Below are 15,373 nucleotides of genomic sequence, written 5' to 3'. Positions count from 1 at the left end.
TCATCTGCATAACGCAGATTGTTAATAGATCTTCCACCAATCCTGATGCCACAATTCTCCTCATAGAGCCCCACCTCTCGGATAATCTGCTCTGCATACATTTTGTGCATAGGGTTTTTATGTGGGTAGATCCATAAAACACACTATACTATCAGTGTGTTTGGAAAAGTACAGAGTCTGCAAAGAGAAGAAGACCATGAAGGAGATGGATTGACACAGTCACTGGGCAATGGGCTGAAACATGGCAGAGATTGTGAGAATGGTGCAGGATAGAGCAAGGTTCTGATCTCTCGTTCATAACGTTACTGTCAGTTGTCGTCAACTCGATGGCACCTAATAGCAAAGTATTCTATTTACCTTTGTAATCTCCTTTAATCCCCACAATAGTCTTATGAGAGGAACCAATATCCCAATTTTAAAGCTAAAACTTTGAAGTTCATAATTTTCTCACATGCAAAGTGTAAAGGATAACCAAGTCCATGTTAAGTGAGATTATGGCTATAAAGAAGTAAAAAAAAAAAAAGAAGAAGAAGGCTAAGTATATAGAAAACACTCTCAGTAAATTGTTCCAGACATTATTACTTTTATAATACTGATATTGTTTGTTTTTCAAGTTAACGTTTATATTGGTGGCCTAGTCCATAGGTCGTTGTGTTGCTTCGTAAAAGGTGGTGTTTCTCTGCTGGTTCAAATACACCAGTGGCTATTTGAGAGAAATGTGGGCAAATTCCTCCTTTGTGGCTTTCAGCCCCTAGAAAGCCACTGCAGGTTCAGCTGTGCATTGCCAGAAACCAAGTGACTCAAAACAATAGCAATCTCTTCTCTCACAGTTCATCAAGGTGTTTGCAAGGCCACACTCCCTTTGAGGATTCTATGGGAGATTTGTTTCATACTTTTCTCCTGGTTCTGCCCTGTCCTTAATATTTTGTGGATACATCACTCCATCCTCTACCTCTGATGTCACGTAACACTCTTCCCTGTTTGTCTGCCTTTGTTTCATATCCAACTGCTGTAAGGACACTAGTCATATTGAATTACGGTTTACTTTAATGGCCTATTATCCACTCAATTATATCTCCAAAGGTCTCATTTCCAAGCAAGGCCACAATCTCAAACCCTCTTGTAGGGGTATACAATTAAACTCATAATAATATTTAATTAAAAAAACAAATGTAGTAATAAGATTAAAGAGCTTTTAAAGTCAGTGTTGCCTAAATAGAATTTTCTGCAAAATAGACATGTTTTATCATCTCTACTGTCCAGTGTGGTAGCCACTTGCTTCAGATAGCTATTGAGTCCTGGCAGTATGTCTACCATGACTAAGAAACTGAATTTTAAGGTCCATTTCATTTTCTTTGTTTTAAATTTAAATAGGCCACAAATTGAAATTACCAGAAATCCCTTGTAATCACACCATCATTGAGTAGGTTTTTCTTCTTTATTGGGAAGGGTGTACGCCAGGGATGCATCCTGTCTCTATACCTTTTCAACATGTATGCAGAGCAGATTATCCGAGAGGTGGGGCTCTATGAGGAGAATTGTGGCATCAGGATTGGTGGAAAATCTTTAACAATCTGCGTTATGCAGATGACACAACCCTGCTTGCTGAAACTGAGGAGGACCTCATGCATTTGCTGCAAAGGGTCAAGGACTGCAGCCTTCAGTATGGACTGAGGCTCAATGTCAAGAAGACAAAGATTCTCACCACTGGACCAATTGGCAGCGTCAGGATGGATGGCGAAGAGATTGAGATTGTTCACAGCTTCAGTTTGCTCGGCTCCACAGTCAACACACTTGGCACCAGCAGTCAGGAAATCAAAAAGCATATTGCGATGGGAAAGTCTGCTGTTAGGGACCTCTCTAAAGTACTCAGGAGCAACAGTGTCTCTCTGGAGGCTAAGGTGCACCTGATACAGGCCATGGGTTTGCAATCGCTTGTTATGCATTAGAGAGTTGGACAATGACTAGGGAGGACAGAAGGAGAGTTGATGCCTTTGAGCTGTGGTGCTGGAGAAGAGTACTGAATGTACCATGGACTGCCAGGAAAACAAACAGATTCATCTTGGAGAGGATTAAACCAAGCTACTCCTTGGAGGCAAGGATTCTGGGGCTCCGTCTGACATACTTTGAACATGTTGCCAGGAGGGACGGGTCCTTGGAGAGGGACATCATGCTTGGGAGGGTGGAGGGACAGCGCAGGAGGGGAAGACCCTCTATGAGATGGATTGATTCGGTGACTGGGGTAATTGGGATGGGTGTGTCAGAGGCAGTGCGGTTGGTGCAGGATAGAGCAGGGTTTAGGGCTGTTGTGCATAGGGTCGCCGTGAGTCGCAAACGACTCAACGGCACATAACAACAGCAACATATAAACTTTCTCACATACACCTTCACATAGAGTCAAATTGTACATGCTATTTACTTTCTTTTTTTCTTTCTCACTAAACTTTGTTTAAATGGGTCTCAAAATTCTGTGAAAAAATTTTAATCGAGTTGTTTCGATTTAAAAAGTACTGATTTTCAAAACTAATAACTTAAAACTACCACACAAAAGAGGGAAAAAATGGTCCACAAAACGTTCCTTTCTGTCTGAAAGTTTTACAATGTACTGTTCTCATTGACCAGTCTTTTACTATTAAACTTAAATGGACAATTGAGATAAATAGTTCTGAGACCATACTTCCACCACTGATTAAGACTGGGGTGGCAAGTATTGTGGGTAATATTCACTTAGTTTTCTGTGTTTTCTGAGCTGGATTGGTGACCTGGCTTTGGTGAACTTCTTGTCCACCACAGCAACAAAATGACCTAAAGGAAGGAAGTAGAGAAGCTCTCCACACACAGGGGCATGCCACAAACCATATCAACAAGGGCAGCATCACCAGGCTTCAAGAATGTGGAGCTAGCTTCCAGCTTCTTACTAGAATGGTGATCAATCTTCTCTCTGAGCTCAGCAAACTTGCAAGCAGTGTGAGCTGTGTGACAGTCCAGCACAGGTTCATAACCAGCACTGATTTAGCCAGGGTGGTTTAAGATGATCACCTGAACAGTGAATCCAGCTGCTTCCACTGGTGGGTCATTTTTGCTGTCACCAACCACATTGCCACATCAAACATCTTTCACAGAGATGTTCTTAATGTTGAAGCCAATATTGTCACCAGGCAGAGCTCATGGTGCATCTCAACAGATTTTACTTCGTGGTAACATTGACGAGGGCAAACGTGACCACCATGCGTGGCTTAAGAACAGCAGCTTCCACTCTGCCCAAAGGGTTGGTACTGATAACACCAGTCCTGTAGAGATCCTGGAGAGGCAGGCACAGGGGCTTGTCAGAGGGGTGAGTTGGTAGCAGGAAAAATGCTTCAAGCATCATGGTTCCACTGGCACTACCATCCTTCCGGGTGACTTTCCATCCCCTGATCCAAAGCATGTCAGCACTTGGCTCCAGCATGTTGTCACCATTTCAAACAGAAGTTGGCACAATGGCTACTGTGTCAAGGTTGTAGCCAATTTTCTTGATGTAGGTGCTGACTTCCTTAACAATTTCCTCCTATCTCTTCTGGCTGTAGATTTGCTTGGTAGAATCCATTTGTTAACACCAAGAATCAGTTGCTTCATACCCAGTGAGTAAGCCAGAAGGACATTCTCACGGGTCAGCCCATTCTTTGAGATGTTGTTGTTTAGTGCTGTCGAGTCATAGATGACTCCTAGTGACCCTGTGAACCAAAGACCTGAACACTTGTATAACTTTTGTTGTTTCTCCAAGTTCATAGGGTTTCCAGAGGCAAGCTATTTTGAAAGTAGAAGCTATACCTGCTTCCAAGCTTGTTTTAATTGGGGAGCTCCACCAAACACTGTCCACCATGGGAATTCCAGAGAACTTAAAACTGTGCTCATACAATACACATACATAGACCCAAAAGCAGCTATATGAAGAGAACAAGGGATGGGAACAACACAGCATGGCTTAAAATTAGGAGATATGTGTGTTAGGGTTTTTTCCTTTCTCTACACCTGTTCAAACTGTATGTTGAGCAAATAAGGTGACAAACTGAACTATATGAAGAAAACTTTGGCATCAGAATTGGAGGAATACTCATCAACAACCTAAGTTATGCAGAAGACAGAGGCTTGCTTAAAGAAAGTGAGGAAGACTTAAATTAGTTACTAAAGAAGACCAGAGACTATAGCCTTCAAATATGAATTACACCTCAACATCAAAATAAACAAAGATCTTCACAGCTGTAGACCAACAGCAGTATCATAATAAACAGATGGATAAAAGACTGAAGCTGTCAATGATTTATGATCCCCCATCAATACCTATGGTAACAGCAGTCAAGAGCTCAAAAGACGTGTTGCACTGGGGAAAATCTGCTACCAAAGAATTTTAAAAGCACTAAGCAGCAAGGGTGTCAACTTAAAGAGTAAGGTACACCTGACCCTACCCAGGCTATTTTCAATTGTTGCTAGGATGGGCTATTCCTTGGAGAAGGACATGATGCTGGGAAGGGTGGAGGGTCGGCAGAGGAGAAGACCCTCAACCAGGTGAACTGACACAGTGACTGCTGCAATGGGCTCTTGTATGTCAAGAAGTGTGAGGATGGTGCAGGATAGAACAGGGTTCAGATCTTTTGTTCACAGGGTTGCTATGAGTCGTACTCGACTCGATGATAGCAAACAACAACATACATGTGAAAGTTGCAAAGTAAATAGGGAAGGCCAAAGTATCATTATCGATGCCTTTAAATTGTGGTGGTGGTGAAGATTATGGAATATATCATAGACTGCCAAAAGAACATATAAAATTCATCTTGGAGCAACACCAGAGTGTTCCTTAGAGGCAAGGATGGTGGAACTTCACCTCACATACTTTGGGCATGTTGTCAGGATGGGCCAGCACTTGGAAAAGACAAAATCCTGGAGTAAGGACACTGTCAAGGAAAGAGAGGAAGATACTCAGTGAGATGGACTGTCACAGTGACTGCATCAGTGGGCTCGCTTGTGGAGATTATGGTGGAGGTTGTGAGGATGTTGCACGATAGCACAAGACTCAGATATATTGTTTATAGGACTGTTAAGAGTAGTAGTAAAAAAGAAAACCTACTGATGGCAAAAAAAACCATTTAGCAATACCATTTCAGATGAGGGTCTCTTATCAAAAGTTTACAGAATCCTATAGGGCCTCCACAAGAAAGAAACTTGATAACACAACTACAAAATGGGCAAGAGACATGGAAAGGCTTTTCACAGAGTAAGATATTTGGATGGCCAACAGACATGTGAAGAAATGGTCAAAATCACTGGCAATGAATAACCATTATCACATTTTACATTCTTTGAAATACCGGCCTCAAATTCACTGACACCAGCAGCAACAATCAGGACAGCACAGTCAGCCTGTTATGTTCCTGTAATCATGGGGATATTTTAATAGTCTCTGTGTCCTGGGGCATCAATGATGATCACATAGTACTTGCTGATCTCAAATTTCCACAGGGAGGTATCAATGGCGATGGCACCCTTGCTTTCAGCTTTCAATTTATCCAAGACTCGGGCTTATTTGAAGGAGCCCTTTCCCATCTCAGCACCTAACCACTCAAATTTCTCAAGGGCTCTTCTGTCAATCTCACCACAGTTGTAGATCAAGGGGCCAGTAGGAGTGGATTTGCCCATATCTACATTTCCAATGAGGATGATTTCAATATGACTCTTCTCCCTTCCCATTTTGGCTCATGTTTTGCAATGATATTCACCAACACCTGTATTCTCTTGACAAACTCATTGCAAAATAGTTCTATTTCCTTTCTGTGGTTATTACATAACTAACTGTTTCCGCGTCCCATCCCCATCACTGTTCACTCACCTGAACTGTTGAACTCACTGCTTTAGACCACTGGAAAACCCCTAAGATAACCAATTTTCTCCAATGATTTACTTTTTATTATGTGTTCAGTGAGCCCTTTTGAGCTTTAGGATCTCATTTCTATGGAAACTAACATCCCTTGGCATCTCATTTTTCTGCAAAACGAGATAACGTTGCTCATTGAGATGAAAAATCCTACTGTGAAGCTTCTCCTTGGAGCAACAATTTTCACTTTTAAAAAAAATGTTCTTTTTGAACTCTAAAGGACAGATAGATGTAAATGTCTTGAAAGTGAAGCACATTAAAAGTAAGACATGTTGGTTTTCAAGGAGAAAATATTTTGTCAGACAAGAATATTGGAGTAATAAAAACCTCAAACTCATTGCTCTGTGTCAGAACTAAGTCATAGCTGACATTCCAGCAGGTTCTCAGAGGCTGAAAATTACACAGGAGGAGACTGGTCCTCTTTCCACCATGGAGCAGCTAGTGGATTTGAACTACCTGTCTTTGAGATAGCAGCACAACTCCTTACCCAGTAGGCTCACACTCAAGCCACCTCAGAGTGTATTGTTGTTGTAGTTGTTGTTGTTGTGTATGTTCAAGTCAGAATTGACCTATAGCTGAGCTTCCAACAGATTTTCAGAGATGGTAAATTGCATGGGAGGATATTGCCCATCTTTCTCCCCAGGCAACTGGTTGATTTGAACAGTGTGCCTTTGGGTTAGCAGTACAACTCCTTATCATGAGGCTTGGAAAAAATGAGCAAGTACTCGTAGAATTCCTTTTCTGTTCCTTAAATCCATTCGCCCACCCCACCCCGTCCTAATCTGAGGTGTGTTTTTGAAGAAAACAATTGAACATTCATATGTTGAAACTGGGATTTAAATTTCTCCCATTCTGAAATTATAGGATGATCTCACCCTCTTTCTTTATCTCTGAAAAATAAATTATGACCAAAGAAAAATATATTGCTTCTAAAAGCACATGAAAGTGTTGCCCCTTCCAAATGTGTTTATAAATAAACTACACTGGCAGCTAGAAAATTTAATCCTAGACTTTCACAAGGTTATTTTTTGAGTGCTGTCAATCAATGCATTCCTAAGTGAATAATCAAAACTCATCCCAAATGCTGAAAAATTTCTTTACCTTGCTGCATAATGTATCCCTAGCCCCTCATTCTCTGCAATGTGATTGCATCCTGATGACATTGCTTAAATGTCCTTTCTAGGCAAGGTGATCCTAGTCTCCATTCTAAATACTGTCCAGAACTATGTAATTCTTTTGATAATGGAACCAATCCAATACTTCAATAGAAAGGACTGGAGTTTGTCTCCATTAGTGTCAGTGTAGTGAATTTTACAATCTAAACTCCACATTTGAAAGTAATCAATCTCTCCCTTTTGAAGGCTGTACATCGATGACATTTCTTAGGACACTGGTGCAATAATGCAGTCCTCAGAGTCTAAAGTCCATTCACTAAAAACCAATAATTCTGGGGCTCTTCATCTGGGCCTGAATTTTATCATGTTTTCTGCTTCTTTTACTCTAGTTACCAAATGTTATATGTTCTGCTTTATTTTAAACTCTTCCTTTGTATTTATTTATTCAATTTCTAGATTGGAGCCATAGCATAGTCTCACTAATTTATTACGCAAGAAGCAATACTCAAATGTTCTTAAAATGGTGTTTCTTTCATACCATAACAATATGGATTTTTCTTTCAAGCACTGTCTCAAAAAGCAAGTTTATTTTCTCAGTTTCCCATTCCTATTGAATCCATTCTAATTCATCTCAAAAAAGTCTCACCATTGAATTGGAACCAGCTCAAAGCCAACCCTCCAGGTAGTTTTAGAAGCTGTACAGAGCACGAAGGGACACTGTCCATCTTTCTGAAACTCATAGTGACCCAAAATTACAGAGTAGAACTTCCTGATAAGATTTCCAAGGCTGTAAATCTTTACGAGGTGGATGCTACCTTAGAGGGACTGGTGAGTTTGAACTTACAAACTTTTGGCTAGCTACTAAGTTAACCTATGGACAACCAGTGTTCCTTACAGTTTAGGATGTTAGAAGTCCAAATTCAGGGTGGCCTAGTAGTAAAAATCTGCAATCCCATAGACAAGCAGTTAGACTCAAGCAGCTCCTCCACAGAGGAAGATGAGCAGTCTCCTTCTGCCTCTGAAAACCTGCTGGCTGCTCAGCTTTGAATTGGTTCTGACTCTACAACACACAACAACATCCTTTAAGGGATGGTTTCCTTTCTTCTGGTTTTATTCTTAGACTCTGGAGGAAAGTCTTTGTCTCTTTTGAGCTTCTACTCCTGGATAATCTCCATATGACTTGGCATCTTTTTTCCGCCTCTGCTTGTCTGAAAACAAATTGAATCATGCTACATCATAGACTAATCCTGTCCCATTAACAGAACACAGACAACCCATTTTAAAATAAGAGTATAGCCACAGTCATAGAAGACTTATAAAACATATTTTGGAAAAACATCATTCAATCCATAAATCTACCCTTTATTCTCCCAGAATCCATTTCTTTTGCCATTTGCAGAACACATTCACTTTATCACATCATCTACAAGTCATGAGTCATCTCCAAGTCCAAATTCTCATCTCATCTTCTTTTTTTTCTATAATTATATTTTATTAATTTTCATTAACATTTACAGAGATTTTGGGCTTCCACTCATTCATTGTTGCACTATTCTCTCTACCCTCCTCCCAGTTTGTTCTTGTCCAAATGCCACAGTGCTTGTCAAAGCCAGTTCTGATTAATCTTCTTTGTCAGTGTGTCCTTTGCCATCATCTCATCTTCTAAATCATCTAAATCAAATATAGCTGGGACCTGAGTTTATTCTGTTCTGGAACAAAATTCCTTTTCATATGTGACCCTGTGAAATCTGATATATACATTATCTGCTTCCAAAATACAATGGTGAGTCAAGTGCAAAATTAATATTTCATCACAAATGAAAGAGATTGGAGACGGAGAATAGAGAGCAGGAACTTTCCATAGCCCAAAACTCAACAGGACAATTTACATTAGATCTCAAGTCTTAAAAATAATCTCCTGTTTTGAGAACATCTGGCAAAGGCCCTACTTTCCAAACTCTGAATTTTGACCATACCCTCTGGAGTAATGATGGAGAGCCCTGGGTCTTGAATTTTAGCCCCAACTTAGAGGTCCACTGGGATAGTAACTCTGGCACCTAGTGATCTGTTAATTTATAGAGAGCCTTTGTGAGGAGCATAATTAAAGAGTATGTCATATGTATATGTATCATATACAGGAAAGCATTATATATACTCAACTCTCAATGAGCATCATGCTGGGTAGAGTGGAGGGACAGTGCAGGAGGGGAAGACCCTCTATGAGGTGGATTAATTCAGTGACTGGGGTAATCAGGATGGGTGTGTCAGAGGCAATGCTATTGGCACAGGTTAGAGCAGGGTTTATGGCTGTTGTACATAGGGTCACTGTGAGTTGCAAATGACTCGATGGCACATAACAACAACAACAACAACAATGCCATCAAATTAGAACTGACCAGAGATATGATGTGGGTAGTTTACAGCAAGGGCTCTGGAGATCCAACCACCCATCACTCATCCTGTACTTGACATAGGCAGGTTACTTCAGTTCCCTGAGCTTCAGCATACTCATCTGTACAATTTCAACATCAATAGGATTGCTTGGTAAGAGTGACTGAGTTAGTTCATTAACATTAAGGACTTAGAATAGTGTCAAGTATATAATTTTTTAAAACTGGAAGGAAGGAAGGAAGACTCTTGAATATGTTCTAATTATATAATGTTACAAGGAGGATGTTGATAGAGGAATAAGATTCTGTTTTTCATATTTCAAGTCATCTTCAATCTTGTCCTCAATAGTTAATTCTCATTTCCAATTCCTTAGATGTCCAGGAAGGTGGCAAATTAATGTGTTTTGGGTGTTCTTTTCCAGAAAGTGCAAGTGGTGGTAACTGTTTTGGACTATGACAAGATTGGCAAGAACGACGCCATCGGCAAAGTCTTTGTAGGCTACAACAGCACCGGCGCGGAGCTGCGGCATTGGTCAGACATGCTGGCCAACCCCAGGCGACCCATCGCCCAGTGGCACACCCTCCAGGTCGAGGAGGAAGTGGATGCCATGCTGGCAGTCAAGAAGTAAAGGGAAGAAGAAGCCTTTCTGCGTTTGCCCACATAGTGCTCTTTAGCCAGTATCTGTAAATACCTCAGTAATCTGGGTCCTTTCGTTTTTCCAGCCATGCATTCCTAACACAATTCAGTGGTACTTCAAATCCTGTTTTGATTTGCACAAATTGAAATGTAGAGAATTCCTAAGCCCTTCATCATATCACTGCCCTCCAACTCTACTCTTCTTTTAAGCAATATGATGTGTAGATAGAGCATGACTGAAATTATTTATTGTATCACACCATTGTATATACCAGTATGCTAAAGATTTATTTCTAGTTTGTGTATTTGTATGTTGTAAGCGTTTCCTAATCTGTGTATAGCTAGATGTTTTTAATAAGATGTTCTATTTTAAACTATGTAAATTGACCGAGATATAGGAAAGCTGATAACATATTATATGGTAAATATCGTATCGTCTGCATTCCAGCAAAAATATCAACTCGTAAGGCACTAGCACAGTTACACTGACATCTTAAAGGACAATTTAAACCTGAGCTTTCAACTGAATCATTTGAGTACCAAGACATGCTGACACCACATACTCAGTGGGTGAATCCAATTTTATACAATTCCTTCACAGGCAAATGAGCATGATCTGAGCAGCATCTGGGCTGACCTCAAGGAAGCAAAGCCACAAACCTGAACAGCACCTGTCTGTACATATCTACAAAGCGAAGCTCATGGCTTCACTCTTACATTTGAGGAAGCGGTTGAACAGGAGTCAATAATTTCATATTATTGCATATTAGAGCAACAACATGATGGTGTTCTCTGTGTGTGTGTGGGGTGTGTGTGTGTGTGTGTGCGCACGAGCGTGCGCATTTGTTTAGGGATAGGGTTGGGGGTGGGAGGGAAGAAGCTGAGGGGAGAAGATAGCATTTCTCAAATATTGCCTGACTATTTAAAAAGAAAACAAAAAAGTTAGCTCTCCGTTATCACCTTTATACAAAATGTACATCCTGTCTGTGATCTCTCTTCCAGAATTCACACCGACAATAAATCTAAAAAAGTTTGCACAATAGACTTTATACCAAACTATTTTAATATACAGAACCAGATTAGAAGGAATGCAGAATATTTTAACACAGCAATGTGTGTTTATTACACAAAATAGCTTTGTGGTCAACAGTATTGTAATCCCATCAAAAGATGAAAGAAGAAGAGGGGGAGAAAAAACCAACAATTAGCCATAGTTCTGAATGCACTTCGATTAAGCCAAAACAGACAGCTAGTGATCTTTTTATATGTCTTTTTACTTCAATAAGTTTTAATTTGTCCTTTAAAAAAAAAAAAGGTGAATCCAAACCAAGAACAAGTTCTAGAAAACTGAAGCAACCTCTTAATGTATACTAGATGCTTGACTTAGGAGGTGTTTTTAAATGTTTTCAATGTTATTCTGTAGTAAATGGCACTATTATGAAGCTACTAGTCATTCCATAAGAGTCTTAAAGGACTGCTCTGTGTAACACTGTGACGCCATGTGTGCTTAGAAACCTAGTTTCCTCAGTGGATAGCACTCAATTTATTCTGTAGTGATCTTGTAACAATACTGCCATTCCCTCTAATGCACTGCCCAAGGTGTGTGTAGCACAAACAGTTCTCATTACAAAGGACCAATTCTGAACTGAAAAGCTATGCATAGGACAAGGAGGCTATATATAATGGGGTGGAACACACAGCATTTCGTCAAGCACTGTGCAATATTCCATAGTTTTCTCCGCAACCACTTTAACAAAGGGCAGCCTACTCTGTATCATACCATATCGAGTCGTTTTCCCCACTACTTGCTTCTTTGAGCTACTTTTATTCCTAGGGCACAGAGAGTGGGGATGCTCTGAAGGGAAAATTTATCTTTGCAGATACCAAAACAAAATGGAGGGAAACTAAGCATTGAGCTCATGTTCAAGCTTTAGGATATCATGCTACATTTGAGGGGGGTGGGAAGCAAACCTCCAAAGAGAATTATGAAAGGGCTGACAGTAGGCTTTGAACATGGGGATTGCCTGTTTCCTGATAAAACATGAATTTCCGTCATTATTCTTTGCTCATCAAAGAAACAGCAAGCCCTTTGGTCTTCCAGCCCACTTGTGACAAACTCTTTACAAAGAGGACATATGCAGAACAAAAGAGGACTAGTATTTCCCTCTTCCGCCAGTGGTCAACACTCTTTCCAAACACACACATACTAGGAAATATAAAAGTCATAATATGAGATTAAATATCAGTCTTAACCAGAAAAACTCAAGCAAGACTCTTTTAAGTTCAAAGGACCAGACTCTACCAAAGGGGACCTTTCCAAATTCCTACACTACCAGACACTAAAAGTAAGTTTTACTGAATTCAGCTTTAAGTTCACACTGATGCACACCCTTCAAAACATGCAGGTTCAAGCTGCCCAGATGCACATCATTTCTTACGTTAAAGCACTCTTGAGGCATTCTCTTGTAACACTGCCAGACATGGGACTGTCACCATCGAATTAGTTGGTACTATGCCACCTTTCATAAGTCAGTGACCGAACCTGCTGCATGCCCGAGATTCATCCTCAGACCAGCCACGTGTACCTTCCTGACAAAGCTGTGTGAAGTATTAGAATCTGATGCTCTAGAAAGATCCTAGTTGCCTTTGTGTATATTTACTGCCTGCTTGAGTGTTTCTATGTGTGGATTTTCTCTGTACCTTGTAGAAACGTTGGGGTGTTTTCTTCTGCCATATGGCTCGTGGCCCGCGAGCCAACTACTTTAGCTGTATTTTACCTTCATTTTTGATGAGGTGATTTAAATTTCGTTTCACTTTGTGTAGTGAATTCCACAGTAGTTTTCTGATTGTTGTTAAAAAAAAATGACTTAACCTATTACACGGATATTCAATAAAAATGTTTTATTTCCTGTTGATGTTGCCGCCTTTCAACTACTTTTTTTCCCCTTACCTGTTGGCTGCTAAGAAGTCAATGGTCTATTGACTTTGGGGGCCTGCTAGAAACAGTGGTCACTAAATAAAAGCTGGTACTACATGCCAACCTCTGAGTCATGTCCGCATGCACAGAAGGCTGGCCAGCAGACAATGCTCAGAGAGGAAATGGCCGTTCACCGCCAACCATTCCTGGACAGTGTCATCCTCAACATGTGTTTCTCTGTTCTTGTTTGCCATCAGATCATCTGGCACACTCTCAGGCTTTCTGCTTTGCCCAAAATGTGTCCTCCAGTGTTCTCACTCAGCGTCTCACTTGGGCAAATAGCTTCTGTCCAGAATGAGACTGAAAACAAGAGTTTTTTTGAACCTGTTTTCAGGGGCAGCATGACACATCACGTTCCCCACCTATTGCAATGGCCAGGAAAAGAACATAAACATCTTTCCTCCTCTGAGATAGCTGTTTATCAGGTGCCTGCTGTGTCCCGCTTCCACTGAACACTGGAGATACGGCAAATGATGTAAATAAGGTACACTTGTCTCCCCCACCCCCACCCCAGGAGTCCACAGTCTGTAAGACATGGAAATGTGCTCTTATGGTACACTGTGTACTTAAAAGCAAATGCCTTAATATAGCTTATTTAATAGAGTTCATGTTCTGCATCCTAGTGAAGTGAGTCAATTCTAAGGTCTTAAAAGCTTACCAGCAGCCATGTAAGATACAGCTATTGGAGCAGAAGAGTCAGAAGGTAAAATCTCAGGGGAGAAACAAGGATTGATGACGAGCATGAGCCACGACCTCACCCACTCTGAGGCCAGGAGAATCTGTGCTGCGCAATTACCGGAACAGACCGATCTGACCGGGGCCATAATAGATGATCTTGGCTAGAATGGAAAGGAAATAAAGAACAAACACAAAATCTTCACAATTGCCTGACTAACTGAACCACTGGGACCAGAAGATTCCTTGAGCCGATTGACTCTGAAACACTATTTAAACCTTGAACCAAAACTATCCCCTAAGAACACCCTTTAACAGAAAAGCAAGGTGACATAAAAATATTACTTAGTATATTGATACTTTACTGAAAACAACAAAATACATATGTGTTTATTCTTAAAAGTCAACATTAATTCATATCAAAGATGAAATGGAACTACTACAAGAACTCTATTAAGGGAGCTCTAGTGGACAAGTGACAAAAATCTCTGCAATCCCAAAGGCACAGGGTTCAAGGCCAGTTCAAGGTCACTAGCAGCTCCACAGGAGAATGGGAAATCTTCTCCCATGCAATTAATTGCCTCTGAAAACCGCCAGAGGTTCAGTTATGAGTCAGTTCCAACCCAATGGTAAACAACAATAACAATAGAACTCTGTTAATAATGTTGATGAAATGTGGAAAATGTAAAGTAGAACAATGACTCACAGGCAACTTGACAGCACATAACAATAGCAAAAGTTATCAATTTGTGTGGAGATTATCAAAGGGGAACATAACTTGTGTATAAACTTTCACCAAAACTCTAATATAATAATGTTTTTTAAATAAAAAAAGATAAAACAAATGCTTGAGTCCCTGAAAACTTTCCTAAGCCCTGTCTTGGTGGACACTATCGCATGCCACCGGGATCCCCTTTCAGCATCTGGCATTTACCCTCCCATTCCTAGAACTGTTACATGCTGACAGCTCGCAATTTTGTATCTTAGCCTTCTACCAAAAGCAGTGAATTCCCTTAAGATATGCATCTGCCCTAGGGGCAACCCACAAGAATATCTCTGTACTGCTTCTCAGCTCTGTGTCATTAGCTGAAAATGCTTTTGTAACCACACTGCAATTCCATCAGAGCCGATGGCCAGTTTTCCTCATTGTTTCTACCACTCTCCATAAAAAGCCTACATGCGCAGCTCCATTTCAGAAACTCTTTTTGGAGATCCCAGCCTACAACATCATTCTTTAGCAGAGGATGTATCAAGAAGCACCACCACCTACCTGTCAGTGTGTTGTACTGTGTTAGCATGTGTCTTCAGCCCCGATTGTTTCAAATACTAGCAGCATATTTGCCTTCAGCTATGGTGGACAGGCTTCAGCAGAGCTTTCAGACTAACACAGACGAGGAAGAAAAGTCAGATAATCTATTTCTGCAAGTTGGCTAGTGAAAACCATACAAATCACAGCAGCTTACTGTCTGCTAAAATGCTGATCAATGAACTCCAACACCTGAAGGCATTCAAAATGTACAGTGACTGCAACCATGAACCAAGCACAGTGATGGTTGTGAAGATAGCACAGGACCTGGCAATGTTTGGTTTTGAAATATATGGGATCACCACAAATCTGAGCTGGCTCCGTGACAACAAAGCCAATATCGAGAAAGTCTGTCAAAAGAAAAA

At 40.6% G+C, this 15,373-nt stretch overlaps 1 protein-coding gene across 2 annotated transcripts in view; it reads left to right on the top strand.

The window, feature by feature from the left end:
* The window catches only part of SYT1 (synaptotagmin I), a 601,892-nt gene extending 588,927 nt beyond the window's left edge, over positions 1 to 12,965 (top strand). The window contains exon 9 of one of the 2 annotated variants that reach the window (XM_006882549.1): positions 9,836 to 12,965. In XM_006882549.1, coding sequence (XP_006882611.1) covers positions 9,836 to 10,042 — 207 coding nt within the window. In that variant the 3' untranslated portion in view covers positions 10,043 to 12,965. The remainder of the gene's footprint in view (positions 1 to 9,835) is intronic. The other variant, XM_006882550.1, reaches the window with a different exon arrangement.
* Positions 12,966 to 15,373: the final 2,408 nt, after the last annotated feature.

Source organism: Elephantulus edwardii, unplaced genomic scaffold (genome assembly GCF_000299155.1).
Source record: "Elephantulus edwardii isolate Elephantulus edwardi_28Jun2011 unplaced genomic scaffold, EleEdw1.0 scaffold00021, whole genome shotgun sequence".
Classification (NCBI taxonomy): Eukaryota; Metazoa; Chordata; class Mammalia; order Macroscelidea; family Macroscelididae; genus Elephantulus; species Elephantulus edwardii.
Note: the sequence above shows the minus strand (reverse complement) of the source record. Positions and strands in the feature narration are given on the sequence as shown.